The 19431-nt window shown below is 37.9% G+C and overlaps 1 protein-coding gene across 2 annotated transcripts in view; it reads left to right on the forward strand.

The window, feature by feature from the left end:
- Positions 1–19431, forward strand: part of LOC146315346 (ligand-dependent corepressor) — a 31499-nt gene that overhangs the window by 3174 nt on the left and 8894 nt on the right. The window contains exons 2-7 of one of the 2 annotated variants that reach the window (XM_084736709.1): positions 8869–8934; positions 9867–9946; positions 10315–10447; positions 10819–11139; positions 11633–11729; positions 13655–15253. In XM_084736709.1, coding sequence (XP_084592835.1) covers positions 8869–8934; positions 9867–9946; positions 10315–10447; positions 10819–11139; positions 11633–11729; positions 13655–14654 — 1697 coding nt within the window. In that variant the 3' untranslated portion in view covers positions 14655–15253. Of the gene's footprint in view, positions 1–8868; positions 8935–9866; positions 9947–10314; positions 10448–10818; positions 11140–11632; positions 11730–13654; positions 15254–19431 lie in introns of those variants that run through there. The other variant, XM_084736708.1, reaches the window with a different exon arrangement.

Genomic DNA, 19431 nt, shown 5'->3' on the forward strand with positions numbered 1-19431 from the left:
ATCTCCTGCAGTGTTTTCTGGAACTAAAATACTAAACCCATCCTTCAATTAGAATGAGGGTTTTCAGTTTTGGTTGAACTATGCCTTTAAGTAAATCAGACGCAAGATACTATTATAATAAGCCCATTCTACATTTTTGCATTCTCTGGCTAACGCTTCCTAAAATACATAGTCATTAGTTCAGCCACTTAAAATCATGATATTATGGTAGATTACAGTAGATATTATGGTAGAAGGCTCACTGGACGATCATGATGGCACCATTGCTACAACTCTAATTGCTGCTTTATGACTGCAGTTACCTCTGTTTTGGCTTTTTTCTGGAACACTTCATAAAATATATTCATCCACGGGAAATATTAAGTTCTCTGTGATACGTTTTCTAATTCACCTTCTGCTTCTGTTTTTTACATACTGATAGATGGCTTACATTCACATTAGCAGTGTTACACAGTTTGACAGACAAGATTGAAGAGCGAGAAGCCATTTTTAAATTCATGCCTTGCCAACCCCATCCTTGTGACTTGGTAACATAGCAACAGCCAATGCAGGCACTCGGCACCATCACACCCACATTGATCAGAGAAATGAGGAGCAGAGAGTTGCTTGTTGACAAATTAATTTAAAAGTTGTTGGTTTTTTTTTGACTGATTCAATCATAATTTATATTCAGTTTTATCACTCTCAGAGGGTAATGTGGAACAAATCATTCCCTGTATTGACTCAATAAGGAATGCAGCATGCTTCATTAGGAGACCATTTCCATATATGTAGGACTGCCTGCTTTTAACTTAATAGAAAAGAACTTGTAAACTTGAATTATAAGAACAAAAATCTACACACTCACAGATACATTTATCAGTGTATGTTTTTAGTCTGAGTGATATTTTATGCAGTATATTTTACAATTTTAATGGCTTAACATTCATGTATGCAGTCTTTTTCCCCATGAGTTTTGGCATAAAGTAAAATACAATTTGAAACAGCATTTAAACCGCAGGACACAAAAAGTCATTTAAAACCTAGAACACTACTACTGACGCTGGTGATCTCAAAATGTCACATTAAATCAAGCTCATTTAAAGTGGCCGCTATGTATAGGTCTTATTGAAATGTCTAATGTGTGTACAAGGCACGTACTATGTGTGTGCACAAAAATCTTAACATTAAATCTAACATTAATGTTTATTTGGCCTAAGCTTTTCACCTTCCTTTCATTCAAGAGCTTTCTATGGTGTTGTATGTTAAAAATGTTTGGCTCTTGTCTTATTGAAGGCAGGTTACATGCTGACTTCATAAATAGAAAGAGCAAATACAGACCAGACCAGTTTAAACAAAGTTGTGGTTCAGAATTATGTGTGTTTTTAGGCATCATATATGAATGAACATCACATTAATTGTTGTAATTATTAGAGCGATAACTGCACACATCAATGTTGACACCACATATTTTGCATACAAACTATCAGCTTTAATTGTGACTTAGGTTAGTGATATGTGTTGACTGATCAGAACAAAGTAATTCCAGATGTGAGACTACAATATTAGGTGGGCTGTATGCTCATCATTGAAAAGAAAATGGAGAGAGAATAATAGCTTTCTGATTAGTTGCTAACTCCAGACCCAGGACTGCTCAGTTACTCAGTTCCCCCTTTATGATTGACAAATGTCCCTTGTGTTTGGGCTGTAATTGTAAAGCTCCAGAGTACATGACAACAGCATCAGTCTGCTGGCTGCAGAATGGCATATTCTGTCCATGACAACAAGGACGTACTTTTGTTTGGCTTTTTGGTGGAGAGGGCTGCACGCCACCACCACCACCCTGCTGACGCTGAAATGGACATTTTGTCTTTGTGTATTTAATGTGAGCAGTAAAACTGCAGGGCAGAGACAAGGGCAATTGTCCCATAGAACAGCAGCAACAATTGTCTGTATGTTTGCCTATACATGTGTTCATGGTCCATCAGCCCCCAGATGCAAGCTGTGTGGTTGAAAATGTGTGTTCTGTCTGGATTTGGGAAAATTCGGACTAGAACAGCACCAGCTAACATTTGAAAATGCCTGGAATGTGAGTTATTCATGTTCACATTTGGCATGTGGATGAGTGGGATTAATGATTTCCTCAAACAAATAACAAGCAAATATTGACATCAGGCAGATTGTCTTGTTTATAATTTAAACTTTAGCATGGCCCATTTTCTGCTCCAGCATGCTGCCTCTGATGGGCTTTTGGCCTACATTTTCCTAATTTGCAAAAAGAGCTGGCTGAGGTTTGTTAACATTTTGCGAAACATGACCAACGGCTTTAATGGTTTCACATGAAATGCACTGTCTTTGACAGTGGCTGTTTGTCTGTGTGAGTGCTTGAACATACATGTGTGTGCATGCACCCTTTTTCATATGCTTAAAATCATGGTGGTCTCATATTTGTTATTCAAAGTTATGCTTTGTGCAGCATTACATCATTTGACTGTCACTTTGCATCATATCATGTTAAGTATTCATGGAGTGTTCTTTTCTGCTGTAGATGTTGCTCAAAGCTGCCACCTCACTGCCCATTGTATAGCCTGATCCAACTACTGTATATTGCTTGTAATGAACACAATGTGTAGTGTAGTAGCCAAATGACATTTCAAGCACTGCTTTGCTCATGCCCATGTAATGTCTAATCTTGTCTGTTGACCTTCAGTCAGTTCCTTTTTTGTGGATAGCATAGCAGGCTATAGTAAATGCTTTTTTAGATGGTTAGGCATTAGGCTTGGTCTCTGTGAAGGCCTGACTTGAGATGAAAATAGTCATGTACTGTAGCTCGACTAATTTGTGCAACTTTGTCATCTCTGCATTCATCCTAAGCCCCCAGCCCCATCTTACATCTTCATATAGCATTGCTCAGAGATATCAGTGACTCTCTTCATGCAAAATTGCACTCTTATGAGCACACAGTAATCAGCATGATTTTTAACAGGATGCAGTCTGAAAAGAAAATCATTTATTCAAGATGTATCCTTCTATTTCCAAAAGCTTTGACCAAAGATGCTGCATTTAGCAAGGTTTATTTGGCTGCACACTGATTTCAGCTTAGGGAAGCTCCTGTTCTGCAAGCTTGTGGTCACTCCTGAGATAGCATGTGTACAGTACTTACAGTGGGGGATGGGCTGAGTGGGGGTTGATGCAGCACTGTACACCCTCAGCACTAGAGCAGCAGAGGGAAGGGTGGGTCATCCAGCGGAAAGAGCACTGCAGTTCTATGATGAGTCTAAATGTTTGAATTTTATATTTTTCATATGTAAATTATAAAATAATGAAATTCAGAATTTAAATGTAGTTGACTGGTTGTATATAGACATAGAGGAACTTATGTCCAGTTCTCTTAGTTAGACAAGTGTTAGTGTTAGTTACAGAAGTGTGCAAGTGTTCTGCTGCCCTCCTGGGACACAGGCTTTCTATAGTCAGAAAAGGTCAAATAATTGTAATAGCTGGACAAACATTTGTGTTTTGTCAGGTGAAAACGTTGACTTGATTTATGAATGTCACTTGTGGACAGTTGCAACGTGGGTGGCAGTTCATCAATCCACTTTTGCTTTGGATAAACTCTGCAACCATCAGAGCTTTCCACAAGTGCCAGCTGCCAGCCAAACAGTGGACAACTTAGCCAGCTACTTAATTATATTATTTTTTGATTCTAATAAAATAGTTTTGATTAACAAGTTGTTGTTTGCTGTGTGTGTACATCTTAAGACCGCAGGCCTTCGCCTAATTATGATATGACTATGATGATAGAGAAACATGCCTATCTGTATCAGCCCCACATGCACGTGCTCTATAAGAATATGTTGTGTGCATGTGGTCAGCTGAGAGGTTGTGTTCTGCCAAATGCAGAGCGGAGAGTTTTTTTCAGTGTCTGTTTAGAAAATGACAGAATTACATTGATTGCACAGGGGACATCCTCATTAGACAGGCTCTTTTGGAAAAAAACTTAAACACCTAGCAACTTGACAATTGTGTAATAAGCATTTTAAAAGTTAATTGAAAGCACTGCATTCTCCATAGGCCTATACACAGATAATAATGGGCATAATGAGTGAATGAATGAATTATTTTTACTTAAACTCCACTTTATACAGCAGAGCCATCTCTTAGAGGCATTGCAAACACACACTAAAACGTCATATGAAGAAAATGTTTGGCTCCGCATCACACTTTAAAATGTCTTAGTTTGTGTATTTTGCCATTAACTAATTATATAAACTAAAGGTGTGGCTTTAAATGTTAAGAGCTATTTACAGACTGTGTGGGGTAAAATGCACAACAAGCCTAATTGCCTGTCTTGACCTAACTAATGCATCTGTCTTAACCAGCTCCATGCATCTGAGAGGTGTAAATGTGACCTGAAGCATTTATTTAGGCTTCAAGTCTATTTTTTGACTAGTTAAAAGGCACTGCATATATTTTTTACCCACATTTTGCAACCTAGGTACAGCTGAATATGCCTGTGAGTCAGAGAACAGCTCACTCTGCTCTGGTTAAATCTCACAGACTTTGTGGACAAAACGTACATTTACTGCCACCAGACAACTTCACTGCCAAAGCCTTCTGCTCTGATCATCAACGCCTGGTTTGCTCTAATGGCAACCACCAGTACTCTATTTTTTTTCTTTCTCTCTTTTGCTCATTCACACCCACTACCTACACACTACCATGCTTATGCCACAACTATGCATCGTGTTGATGGAAAAATAAATCAGGAATATTTACACATATCAAGGGAAAACAGCACAGCAAGTTTAGGTCTGCATTTGCTGCTGATGCTTCAAAAATAAATACATTAGAATTAGAATAAATAAATGAGATGAAGTAACTAAGACTGGGGTGAATTATGGAATAGCACAATTAGAATGTGCCAGTGGCTATCAAATTTGTGCTTTCATGGCCAGAAATTTGGCTGTTCCTTCCCACTTGTTGGCTATTCAATACCCTTGTGGAAAACACTGCAACTGTAGAATTTTAGTCCTAACAAAGCACTCAAAATAAACTGTTTGTGGAGATTTTGATTGGAGTCTAGAATATATAGAAACTGCAGATGAGGGTCATGGCTTTATTATCCTGTTCAGCAAAATAAAGTAAATAAAGGAGGTCTTTTCCTTGCTGTCTGGAGGTCACAATCATGTTTAGAGCTGGGGCGATTCTTCTATGTTATCGAAAATATGTCAGTTTGCATCTTGTGCATTGACACGTTCTTATGTTAACTGCTCTGACTGATCAGAGCATGGATTCAGAATAAGCTTCAGAGAGCAAACCTCGATCATCTAATGTGTAGCCGTAGTTTTGACAGAGATGCAACAGTTTGGCTCTCTTTAGCTCCACAAACATGACATGACTTATCACAGCATGACAGCTGCTCTGCACGAGTGCTGGAAGTAAAGCACCAAGCGACCTGAACCCTGAACCCCATCCCTTTATCTGGTTTATCAAGTTACAATTCCTAACATTGCTTCTCACAGTTTCAAAAAATGTAGATTTGAAAGATTCTCTCCTCTTTATGTGGTTTGTTTGGATTTGATGTTGGACATCCTTAGTAGTTTTAAGGCTCCACTTTGTTATTGGCAAAACACATAGTAGCCAGTTGGAGACTTGATAAACCAAATGTGCTCATCAAAGACAGTCTTGAAATGTCTTCATTTTTACAAATAGCAGTCCTCAAAAGTCATAGCATTCTGAATGTGATACGTTCAGTTTATCAGATTTTATGCTGTAACCTATTCTGTTTTTTGGAGTATAGCAGCATCTTAACTTCAGTTTTAATGGTGTCCATCATAACTTAAATCTAAATTTAGGCTGTCTAAATATCTCACTTGGCCAAGAGGAATTTCTCTCTTGTCTACAGGTTTTCTGCCTGGAAAAGCTTAGTTGAAACAAGTCTTATGCCCCATTGTACAGCAGGTTTATCAAGTGGTGGAGTTTTTTCTGTTTTTTAAAAATAGAGTTTATGCACCTAAAGATGTCTCAGTAATGGTCCCTAGTCGTAGGAGAGTTATGGGAAAACTAAACAGCATTGTATGAATGAAAATAAAACTACACTGAACTGTAGCTTACATATTATTTATTAACACTGTGCTTAAAATATATGATCCTATGTTTTGGTTTGGTTGAAACATTTCCATATCATAGGTTTATAAAGTAGTGGACTCAATAATTATACTGTTTTATTTTCTAATTTAAAATGGACCAATTATAGTGGGTGTGGTGCCAGACAAACAGAACCATACTTCTGTTCATATTCCCCATTTCATGGTTGAAAGGAGGAACTTTATTTTGAATAATAATTGTAGATTGTAGCTAGCAAGTTGCTGCTCTCATCTCCAGAACAAAGTTGATTTCATTTTTCATTTCAGCAAAGACTCTCGGCTTGTTATTTTCAGTTTTCATTTCAGCATACCTCTGTAAGAATTAAGCTGTGCCTTCACTCAGCTCTAAACTGCCTGGAGGCGAGCCACAGTATGTATTTGGAGTAAACAAAAAACAAGCCAACAAGGGCTGGAAATAGCAAAATGGTCTTGAATCATCATTCTCCTCATATAGAGCTAGATGATTGACATTAATGACTAACTCTCCTTTGTTTAAAAAAAACAACAGGAGAAAAGATATGCACTAACAAATCTGGATAAAAGACTAAATCTTCTAATGTGGCTTAATGACATGCTGGCAATGCAGTTGGGCCTGCAGGTGCTCCCCCCATTTTTCTATGGATAAAGATTTGTCAGTCTCATTAACCTGATATCTTTGTCCTGACTGTATTTTCATTAGTCCTCGCTAAGTTTTGATATAATTAGGTGTTAAACCCGGTGGCACATAATATCAGACTCCTTTTTTCTTTTTCTCATTATCACTTAGCACCTGTATACCCTGTGCTTATTGTATCTGGAGGGTGATCACTATACATCAAACCAGATTATGTGTAGTAGCAATTCAGTAGTGGCCTAATTCCCTCCTCAACATAATTAATTGGTGAATGTTCCTTTAAAAAGGAAACGCACCTTAAAAGCTGAACATTAAGGTGTTATTTCTGCATCCAAAAGTGCATTAATATTGCAACTGTTCTTTTAAGTCTAAGTATAGGGCACTCTGTACAGTGACATATTGGATTTTTTTATTCTGTTCATTGTGCATTTTAATTGTGGCCATTATTCACTGTTTTTATACACTCATTTATTTTGTAGAGCTTGCATGACAGCTATACACGCTATCAATATTTTATTCACTGCACATGTAGGCGGCTTGCGCTTTTTAAATTTAAGTTGCTGCTTCCAAAATGGTTTTGTTGTGAGGAGGTTCTTTCATCAGCCAGTATACAGTGCTATGCACTGTCAGTATGAACGTGTTAATATTGCCTCAGAGTCATGGTTTACAGTATGACACATTTTTAAATGCCCTAAACTGAATTCCTGAAGAGTAGTTTGATGTCATGGCGCTGCTCTGTCAAACGAAAGTGGATGACCTACTTTTCTCCCCCTGCCTCTGAAATATTTCAGAAATAGGATTGGATAGCTCCAGCTGAAGTCCTGTGCACTAACCCAGAAACAGACTCACGCTGCAGCTATAGGCAAGGCTGTGTTTCACCACTTGCCACCCCCCGCCCCTCTCCCCCCTCTTCATGTTTGGCTGTTGAAAAGTGGGTGGGAATTTACAGGGAAGCAGAGCGAGGGCATTTTAACAGATGACAGCTTTTATTGAATTCACTGTGAGTTTAGGAAGAGAGTGGATGCCAAGGGCTGATATTTTTCTGACTTATCTGTGAAGACAAACTGTAAGTAGGCCTTTACTGGTTTGTGTAGTTAGATAACCAATTCAACACATTTGACTAATTTAAACTTGTCATTTTCTTATAGGCCTAAATATTTTTAATGCTAGTGATACATATCTGCTTTTTTACAACCATCTGTTATGTGTTTTATGTCAGAATGCTGTGCTTTCATGAGTTTTTGGCCTTTTGGTGTCTAGCACATTTAAAATGCTGCACTCTTTCATTTAAGATCCAGCCCAGTAGACAGATGTTACCTCTGACCTCTTTAGCGCTTGATTTAATGCATGTAGTGGTTTTGGATTGGTTATACTGACCCTGCGGCAGTACGCAGACATTGCATATTGTGTTAATGCACTATTAAGCGGAGTCCTGTGCAGCATAACGTACTATATCTTCCAAACAGCTGGGACTGTAGGATACCACCCTCTCATTGGTAATGCATGTAAGATTTTTCCTTAGCGTATATATAAGATATAGGATGGTTTGTTATTGCTTAACTGTAAACTGTCATTTTAGGGGACTATAAAGATTTGGTTTTGAGTGAATCTGCAACATTTCATAGGATACTTTAACGCCATCACCTAGCAGTCTTGTTTCTGGCTGTTTCTTTTTAATGTTACAACATGCAGTCACTCCCAACTCTGTAGGTGCTTTAGTTGCTTGGCAACAGGAGGATGGAGTGCATGTATTTACTGTTGAAGTAAAAACCTAGGGTGAAAGCTGATAATATGTTCTTTAACAGAAGCGTATGGTTGCTCACAGGGGTTGTCAAGATGAAACAAGACAGGCAAAGACGAGCCTGGGTGAATGGAAAAGACATTATCACATGAAATGTCAGTGATGTACAGTAGACCAGGCTCAAACTGTTTTTCTTTCTTGAGTACCACAAATTAATTTAGTCCCTTGGGCAGATAAGGTTGTCTTAAACAGTGATGTGTTTTGGGTCTCTGTTCTGTCTTAAGTCTTAATTATGGGTAAATGTTAAGTCAAAATGTATGTGTTCAGTTAGCATTGTATGATTACCATTAACAACTGCATATTTATTGAATTTCATGCCTTTTTTTCAGGTTTTGAGAGCATTCTCGAAGGTCTGTTTGGTCCAGAGCTGGTAGAAGACTTAAAATTATTTAAAGGTAAGAATCTCAGACTACTTACATTATCATACTAGTGCCCATGAACATACAAATGTATGAATTACATGATTGACAATTCTGCGTTTGTGCATAATCTGTTATCTGCTCATTACGACAATGCTGCTGCATTGTACCATCTGGTACCCCTCTACATTCACTCTACAAGACAGCCCCTCTGGCTGCAGAAGAGAAGATGCCTTGTGTTCCTACAAAGTTGGTGTTTTGGATGGCGTGGGGCCAGTGTAAAAGTCTGCAGTGTCCTACAGACATTTTTACAATGCATGATGCCAGTGATACAATAGTGGGCATTATTTGGGGTTTACATTACATTTGTAGTCAGACTGAACTGTCTACTGTAAGTAGACTTTTTACAATAGCAGCTGGGGACGAAGGCTGAAAATTAGTTTGAACTGTATCATTCTACTCCTGATTCAATCAGTCTCACTAAAACAAGTTCATTGTGGCCCACTAATTGATTTCATTCATGCATATTTTTTGTCATCGATTTGTTCTTTGAAGAATATTCGATAAAAACTGAATATAGGACACTACAGGTGTCAAACAGAATCATATCTGTGATGAATCCTACATGCAGGTAGACAGTATCACAGTTATCATAGTGAGAAAAGGCAGTAGTGGTTAGATGTTTAAGATGTCTGTGCTCATCTAATAGATCAGTCTCTAACCTGTAATTCTGGGGTATCAAAAAGGGACATTGTAAACAAACTGTTATGTAAAGAAAGCTACTTGATTTATTGTCTACACACAGTTGAACCACATGATGATTATTGAATTAATTTCTTTTTTCTATGAAAGTTCTGAGAAATTTGTTCACCATTGAATTTTCTTTGACCTTTTCCAAAAATGGCTGGTTGTTTATGTGATATTTATATTTGTATATGTCAACTGTCATGTCTGTTTTGTGTCCACAGACCTTGAGCCTACAGCAGTGTCTGATTGGTCATTCGATGAAAACTGTCTGTTCTGCTGTTTGAGACGAGACAAAGTAAAGGTAAGATTTCTTGTTTTCTCTATTTCTTTTGTTTTTACATTTTGGTGGTTTCACACACAATTTCATTCACTTGTAAGGGGGTGGGGGACTAAAAGTAGCTTGACTTATTTGGTTGCTTTGATGCTTTCAAACTGTAACTGTGGTGAAAGAACATTGAATATGTGATAAAGATCACAGTGCCCCGGGACTTTTAATGGGATGATGGATGGATGAATGTTTGGAAGGCATTAATGCATATGCTCTCTAATCCATTAGGGTTTGATAGAAGTAATTAGTTATTGCCTTATTACTTCAAGTGAGGACAAATTAAACCTAATAAAAAATATATATATATAGCATTGTTCAGTATATGTTTTGTCATTTGACAGGAACACTTAATTGGCTTAAGTGACGAGGGACTTGAAGATACACCCAAACCTCTCCTGGTTAAAGATCAGACCACGATCAGCAGACTAGAGAAACAAGCTGAGGAATTTCTCAATGCAGTCCTCTGCAGAAAAGGTGAGTCTTGATGTCTCAGTGATGGAGTAGACCTAGTGTGTCAGTATTTTGCATTGTTACTACACTAATGTGCCGAGTACAAAAGAATCTGCAGACAAGATGGTGGATGTGTACCATCACTTAGTAAGCTTTTATTTAAATCTTGCTTTTATATGAATCTGTTCATATTGCTACAGCTACAGCCTGTGTGGCCTATGGAAAATTACCTGAGCATCTTTTTTGTAGGTTTTTTTGCAGGTCAGGTACAAAACACGTTTAACTCTTAAAATGTTTATACATTCTGGTTGTAAGTGTTAACCAGTAATGACTTATAGCTCCATAAAGTTAAGCAGACTTAATCATTTCTACCTCCCTGTTTTTCTTCCTTCCAGATGTGCCAAATTTCTCGGACCCACACATTCCAGTAGTGGCTCGAGAGATCCTTCAGAGAATGATCCGACAGTTTGCTGCCGAATATACCTCAAAAACCAGCTCCCCTCAGGACAGTTGCTCAGATTCCCAGCCTCACTCTGACCAAAGCCTGCCGACCACACCCTTGCTCTCAGGGGCTCCTCCTTCTACCAGCCCTGTCGCCACTGTGGCTGGGCCTGCACACAACCAGAACCCCGTCCTCAGCAAGCTCCTCATGGCTGACCAGGATGCTCCTCTTGACCTCACCATCAAGAAGCCCCTGGCTGTGCCTAATGACCAAGGTAGTGTGAATGTAAATGCCTGCTGGGTGCAGTGGTATTTTTAAACCTCATCCCATATTTTGTGATCGGAATGACTAATAAGTGCAAAATGTTTTGGAATTGGCCCAGTAGACTGCCTCAACTAGCCACCACGAAATGGGTAATCTGTGGGGGCAAATGCACCTGTCAAGTTACATCTGTGTGTGTATTTGCCATAGGCTCAGATTGTTATTTTAAGTGCCTGACAAGATTAAGGAATGGATCCCTCCAGAGATACACCTTTTTGTTAAAAAGCAACCTTTTCGTTTAAACAGAAACAGCTTTATATCACTCTGTTCAAAGCCATCAGACTCGATCGACGAAAACAGTCATTTTACCTTGCAGAACACTGGAGTTGCTGGTCAACCTCTGTCTCAATCTGTTTGTTCTATTGTGTGACTTAGTTGTTTTAAAGGGTTAGTTCGGATCCGAATATTAGATCTAAATTGATTTTTTTCCTGCCTTTTGTCAACAGATGGAGTTCTTGACTTATCTATCAAAAAGGATCGCTATAGCAGCAGTCTGCCTGTCCGTAGTCCCTGCCTTTCTCCAGCCACATCCACGCTCAAAGGGTAAGATAAGTTTCTTTTTCTGTTTCTTTAGTCTCCAGTCCTTAAGCAGTAATGTTTCTGAGAATGTTGAGTTGTAGTTACACATTACCCACATTAGCTGGGGTTTGAAATTCAAGTCCTGAAATTGGAGCTCAGTGAGCCAGTTGATGTCTTGATAAAAATGAACAGCGCCAAACAGGGCTGTGCTAACAGAAAAGTTTTCATCCACAAAAAACATTTAAAAAAAAGGAGTCTTACCAATTGCAACAGAGGGAAATTTTCCATGTGCCTCTGCCAGTTCAGACTGCTTTTAAACCTCACTCCAGCATGTCCATGTGGATGCAGTTTGTATCACGCTGCCATGCAAAATTAATTACCTTGCAGACTTAACGTTAATGTAGCTGCCTGCTCCCCCTTTTTGTCTGACAGATCTGTGATATTGCAGCTAGGGACTGAATGGGCAGCATCCATTATTATTGTGGATGTTAGGGTGTTAGCATGGCCTTGTTTTTGTTTTCTGTTCAATATCGTCTTGCAAAGCACTGGCTGGCCTGATGATGATCATGATGATTTATGACATGACTTGCAGCATTACTAATATCCTTGCATCTTGCATCACCGTTTGTCAAAATCACCATAGACTGCTGTAAGAGATTCCCTGATAACTAACCTCAATCAGAAACTTTTCTTTCTTGAGGACTGAGGATCTGCACAAATGCAGTAGAAAGTAGATACACTTTTTATTTTACCACAACCTTTTCTGTAGAGCATAGTCACTGATACAAAGTATTACAAAATATACATTGCCTTCTAAATGAGAGGGCTGAATTTTCTGATTGCCATTTCATTTCATTCTTAAGGAAATTAAACATTTGATTTTGTTGTTTGGTTCTGTTTTGTTTTTTGAGAGCAAAGCTTCTTTATACTGTTACACTCTTCTGGACTTGAATGTGCCTGTAATTACAATTTTACTTGGATTACTTAAGCACTAGAGGCTTTGCATTCTCCTCTTTTGCTGCTTGAGAGCTGATAGGATATAAAAATAATGATCATTCTTAATAGAAAAAAAGCTACTTACTTACAAATAGCATGCACACTGTCCTTAGTTTGAAAGTTGCTAGTATCTTTATGATCTCGAGAGTAGTAACTTTAGAAAAGCCTAATTAAGCAATCAAGACTCTTAAAAGGAATACTGCCATATTTTGTTTAAAGATATTGGTGAGCTTCAAATCAGGACATTTGACCCCCAAGCAATCTCTATACAATGGGAATACAATACGATGGAGGTTAACTCATAATATTTGCATTTGGGAAAAAAAACACTGTCCCCTTTTAATTAAAAAATAAATTATTTCATCCTTTATATGATCACACTTCAGTAATTCTATTAGGTTTGATTCACTTAACAACCCTTTGCTGGCTTACTCTTTTATTGCTGCGCTTGTTCAGTGGTAACGTCACACGCAAAATGTCGAGCTTTATTTGCATTAGTCATTTTGTATGGCATAGTTCTTGTGCCCTGCTTAACAGCTACATGCCAAACTGCCTTACTGCAATGACAAATACCTTCTTCTGGCTAAGCTTTTTGAGCCACAGGAAAACCTTTATGTACTCCAATAAATGCCCTTTTCTTTGCTTTTATTTTCATTGTTTCTTTGCCCTTTCTGCTTTTTTTGTTTCTCATTTTTTATGTTGATGCACATTTTGTACACGATCATCACAGCAAGCAAATAAAAAATTGTCAAACTGGAGCCTTTTTTGTTCTTAAAAGTCTCACACACTTCCACACAGTCATTTATTCTAAAAGATAGTGATGTTACCAAAGCAAGGTCATATAATAAAGGAGTGGCCAACATCCTCCCCTCCCCAACCCATCCTCCTTTAGAAAAGAGAAAAAAGGCACTGTGCAAGCTCTGCTTACACCCAATTTCCTTCCATCCAATCAGGCGATCCTTGAGAGCGGACGGACAAGTCGGGCTGTTTATGAGGAGCCTACAGGATGGGAGGAGGAGGGAGAATATCGGCCACTCCGCCCGTTATAAGCCTTCCTCACCTCTCGCATACTCGCTGCACATCAAAGAGGAAGCCGATCTGGAGAGCGACCCAGAGTCACCTGACCTTTTCAGGAATGGATCTGCTTCCTGGAATTCCAAAACTCATTTTGGGGCCCTCCTTAAACTCAAAACCAACAGTGAGGCTAGTGAGCGCCTTAAAGACATACCCAGGTTGCTGGAAGCCGCGGGACTTCTGACAAAGTCACTTGCTTATGAAAAAGGACACCTCCAGGAGGCCTGCAGGGACCACAGCCTCGCCCTTTCTCAGTCCCCATCTTTTGACCTCAAGATTCCCCAGGTGCGGGTTTTGGCCACAGGAACAGACCCGTCTTGGGAATCCTTGTCCGCCGATTATTCAGGTTCACTTTGTGAGAACAGCCTGGGAAAGACGCTTCGTTCTATTCTACCCAAACAGATCCAGAAAAAGAGCAGGGGAGGTTTAAGTAGCTCAGGTTTGGAGAAGGATTACTGGCCTTATGACACTGACCGCCAAACTTTGGTGGGAAACTATCCTCTGGATTCTGAGTCAGACCTGGGCAACAAGCAGCCAAGGAAGAAACGCGGGCGATATCGACAGTACAACACGGAGCTGCTTGAAGAGGCTATTGTGGTGGTGATGGGTGGGAAAATGAGTGTGTCTAAAGCCCAATCAATCTATGGCATTCCACACAGCACCCTGGAATACAAAGTTAAAGAGCGACTGGGGACCTTGAAACATCCCCCTAAAAAGAAACTGAAGCTGATGAGCCAGGTAGAAGAACGGGATGTTTCACGGTCCCCCGAGAGAAAAGAATTCCAAAACTCCCAGGAAATTGTTTCTGAGAAAAGAGAGAGTGCATCTGAAGAGAATGGGAATGATTCCCATGACGGAAGCCTCTCATCAAATGAGTGATATAAAGTACTGATAAAGATATACCTTTTTTGATCGGACAGATGTTGCATTTGCCAGACAGTGGTTGCAGCTGACTTGTTTTTCCATAAAACCTTAAAAGCTAGTGAATTGAAATACCCATATTTATTATTATTATTGTTATTTAATTTTACCTCTCACTTTTGGTCATCAATACATTATTATGTTTGTGTATGGCCATCCATCTTGAACACTCCAAGTGTTTCCCTACCCTCCAAATTGTGCCTGGAAGGCATACTTGCTATTTGAAAATACTACAATATAATGCTTATTCATGTAGTTTATATATTTAGGTTATGTTCTGAAAAAGATTGGTGATTTGAAATGACTGAAATCTTTTTCTGGCTCTATAAATATAGTCTTTATACTCTGATCCAATTTGAATCATGTCTAAGGAAGTGGCGCCCCTCAGTGTCCTCTCGCAGTACTGTTGAGAGCACTGTTATATGCTTTAAGTGAATATATATGGTTAAAGGTACAGTAAATGATTCTCAAGTCACCAAATATAGATGCTTTGGTAATGACTCTCAACAATCAACTTTCTGTCTCCAGAATCACTTACTGCACCTCTAATTCTACTGTGTGTAGACCCTGCAAGTAGAAGTAAAAGCATATTAAGCAACCTTTTTGTTAAGTGTTATGGATGAAAGTTAAAGTCTCTGTCATGGTTTTGGAGCAGCACAGGTTAATTAATTATGTATCTATTATTAAATTAATCCCCAACTATTTTGATAATCAATTAATCAGTTTGATCAATTTTTTAAGGGGAAAAAAAGTCTAAATTCTCTGATTCCAGCTTCATAAATGTGATTATTTTCTAGTGTCTTTACTCCATTATGACAGTAAACTGAATATCTTTGGCTTGTGGGCAGAAAAGACAACTGAGGACATCATCTTGGGCTTTGGGAAACACTGATTAGATCAAACAACTAATTGATTAATTGAGAGAATAAAAGACAGATTAATAAGGAATTAAAATAATTGTTAGTTGCAGCCCTACACTGTTTTGTAAATGCACTTCTATGACTGAAATGGACGCTGGAGATGTAAGAAAAAACAGTATGTCCAAACACTGTTATCCTAAATATTTATTTATTATTCTAGTCTGTTGGAATAGCATGGTGTGTTATTTAGAATTTCACTTTCCTATTGAATCCAAATAAGCTATCTTCACAAGCATGACAGGTTTTTGCCACCTATGTTTTTTTGTCTGTTCTATATGAATGGTGTTAGTTTTTTTTCATTGCCTTCACTGCACTCGGGATAAATTCAGATTGGGATGTTGTACTTGTCAGTCAAAGAAAACGTATTAGCAGATAATGGACTACTTTACACACACATAAATATACCTCAGCTACAGATATGCTTAACTAAATCATTGCCTCATGTAAGTCAACTCTATATCCAAATACCCTTTGAGGTAACATTTCAGGATGTCTGACTGACAAGTATGTGTCCTACTCAGATCACAAACTACCTTGTAGTTACCAGTAGCATTTCAGTGCCAGTGTAAGCCTTCAGAGCATTTCAGTTCTGTGTGACGTAGGGCTCGTCTTTTTCAGAGTTCAGGTATTATCTCTGGGATGTCTTTCTCCAAGGCTGTGAGAAAGACAGATTTTTTTTATCATAAAAATAATGCAAAAACAATATTTCTGTACATATTTAGAACATGTACATGCATACATAGACATCTTGCTTGCCCTTGGCACATGATAAACATCATCTTCAGGTCAATTAACAACATTCGCCTGGTTTGTGAGGTCGATATTCTGTTATAGTGACCCAATTATTCACTGTCACAAACAGTACACCAGCTAAACTCTTACCAGATAAATCCTAACTCTCTAAAATACATTCAGGTATTTTTTGAAAATGTTTACTTCAGGTACACAAGAAAATAATTATCATTCCTGTGTTCATGTGAGTCTAAATCAAATTTAGCTCCAGTACTGTAATTTTTAGAAGCTCTTAGCTCAAAGTCATTATTTTATTAAAAAAAACAGAACGTTATCAAGCAATATCAAGCCTAATGTACTGGCCAACTATGCTAGCTCGCTAACATTTGCTTGCTAGTCAAGTTCACTAACTTGTTAGCTACTCTTACAATCATGCCTCAATCCACACTCACCTATTTCTCAAGTTGCTAAGGCAGAACTTCAATGAAAATAAATGTCTCATCTCTGGAGTGGAAAGTAAAATATTAACTCAGACAGCATTGCATTTGATTCCACTTCAATTTGATTAACCTGTATTGGTTGTCATTACCTTTGTGCAGTAACAGACATACCCAGACCTTCTGTGATTAATTCTATTAACTGTGTGGATCATAGTTTACAGTTCATGTGGATTTGTAGTTATTTTTTTCCAGTGAAATACGATTTTAACTTGATGCCAAACCCATGAGCGTGTGGGTTGAAGGCAGGTTATCCCTGCCTTTCACCATTTCCCTGAGATATTTCTGTGTCAAGTGGTTATACCAAAGCTCAGGTTGAAGCCATTTCCTTAAAATCAATACTAATACTGCTCACAGAAGGCTGGGTCGGGTTGCTGTTACTATACATAATTGTGAAGTTTAAAAACCTTTAAAAAAAAGACCTGTTCCCTGTTGCCATTACACGCCATTTTCATTGAATTTTTGCCTGATGGACTCTCAGAGTGGAACTCCATGTTTCTGACTCTGCCTCGTCCATTATTTTGTTCTTTCAGGACACCTCATTGTGCATTACCACTTATACCTCAGGACATTCCAGAATGTGGGATCATGGCCCATTATTCTTATATCAGGTTGATAACACAGGTCTAGCAAATCTTGTTAATTATGTTTGCAAATCTTCTTGCAGCCTTTTAGATGTACACAATGTTACTTGGATGAACACAGATGTTTTTAAGGAATTATTCCTTAACTGCAAGCATTTGACTCGGATATTATACTTGCAGTCATAAATTACATGAAATTGTCTAGATAGTAAACATTTTAAAGTGAGAGTAGGTTCGGAAGTACAATATAGTTCAGGGACTTGCATACTTCTATGTTAAAAGCACTGTAACAATAGTATAACTCTATGTTGGATAGTAAAGCTACTTACCAACTGGTTGGGTTTCTCTTATTCTCTGCCACTTCTTGCTCTAAATACAAGCATTTTTAGTAGATTTATTTTCAATATGTTTTGCATTTCCTCTCACTTTAAGATAAAAACCATCATTATTTGTCACCAGTTAACCACTCTAAATTGCTTAACTTTTACACATGTTCGCAAAATATCTAAATAACTTTGCCTCGATTGAAAGAAAGAAAACAAAGCAATTTCTTCAAATACATCTGTCCAATTAAGTCAAATCTTGTTGGTGATTTGCTATCATTAATTTAATTATTCTTGCGGTGACAATCATCCAGCATTACTCAAAAGTCACACTTTATTTCGTCATTCAAAGTGTTTAATTCATTTTAAGTAATATAGTAAAGAGATACAAGCACTTTGGGTGTATTGACAGGTAAAACAAGTTTTTGCTCTCCTCATTGTCAATTGTAGCAAATCTAATGGACGACTACCTCGTCTGGAAAACCCAAATCTCAAGCTACTGTTCTCATGTGTTAATGTAGCAATTTATCATGTACACAATAGTTTACTGTAAACTTCTTTGAGTAAAGGCAACTTGCTTACAGAAAGAGCAGTTCATAAAGACAGTAGGAAGTCTGTCACAGTTCAACGATATGTAAATATTTCAGTGTATCTTTGTAGTTGATTGCACCATGATCTACATATTCTTTGTATTTTGGGGTGGGGATGGAGCGGTGTAGGGGGCTTGTCGTTCCGACAGTTGTGACAAAAGCATTTTTGATGATCTCCTGCTTTGGAGAAACGTTTTTGTTCCTAAAGTGGGGGAAGAATTTACCTCCCCGTACATACCTACTCAACCTGATGATGATTTTGGAGTTATTTTATAATTACAGTATTTATTAATCAATATTTATTAATGGTTTTTATCATCGCTTAAGTAACCATGAATGTAAATGGCTTTAATAAAACAAAACATTACTCGAATAGCCTAAGCGTTTATAGATACAAGTATATGATGCTTAAAAGGTATATTTAACGGTCTTACATAATAGATGTGAGGGGATAACATTTAAGATTGTCCCACTTTATTCTGCCACTAGTTAGGTATTTTGCTTGGTAAATATAATGTTTGAGGACAAAAGTCTTAACACAATAGCAGATGGTGTGGCTCTTCAAACGACTAAAGCGTATCCATATACAAAAGTATATACAGATTTTGTACAGTATATTTGATTTAACATTTATGATGTACAAAGGAATGACACTGGGTATATTTTGCATGATTGAATTAAATCATATGTGTCAGTGGGAAGTTAGTTGTATATGGTGAAGTTTATCTTTGAGGATGTTTTATTAAAAATACTGGAGTGTTGGTGTGTTTACCGTCAAGTCAACAATGTATCAAGTAGATTAAGTGTGAACCTGAAATATCGTTAAACCAATTGAACATCTGGTTAATGGTTCATTGAAAATGTATTATAAAATCCCCCATACAGTTAGTAGTTTGTAATTGCCAGATTATTGATATCCCTAATGTACAGTATATGAACATTACAGATGAGTTAACACATCCATGTTTGTGTGCTTGTGAAATGTTAAGAGTTAAGTTGAAATTGGTTTGCTTCTGCCTGTTAGATTGGTTATTGTATTCCTCTGGAAGAAAAAGGCACATGCTTTGTCAGTCCCTTACAGCAATGCTA

This window comes from Lutjanus erythropterus, chromosome 14 (genome assembly GCF_056507025.1).
Source record: "Lutjanus erythropterus isolate fLutEry1 chromosome 14, fLutEry1.hap2, whole genome shotgun sequence".
Taxonomy (NCBI): domain Eukaryota; kingdom Metazoa; phylum Chordata; class Actinopteri; order Lutjaniformes; family Lutjanidae; genus Lutjanus; species Lutjanus erythropterus.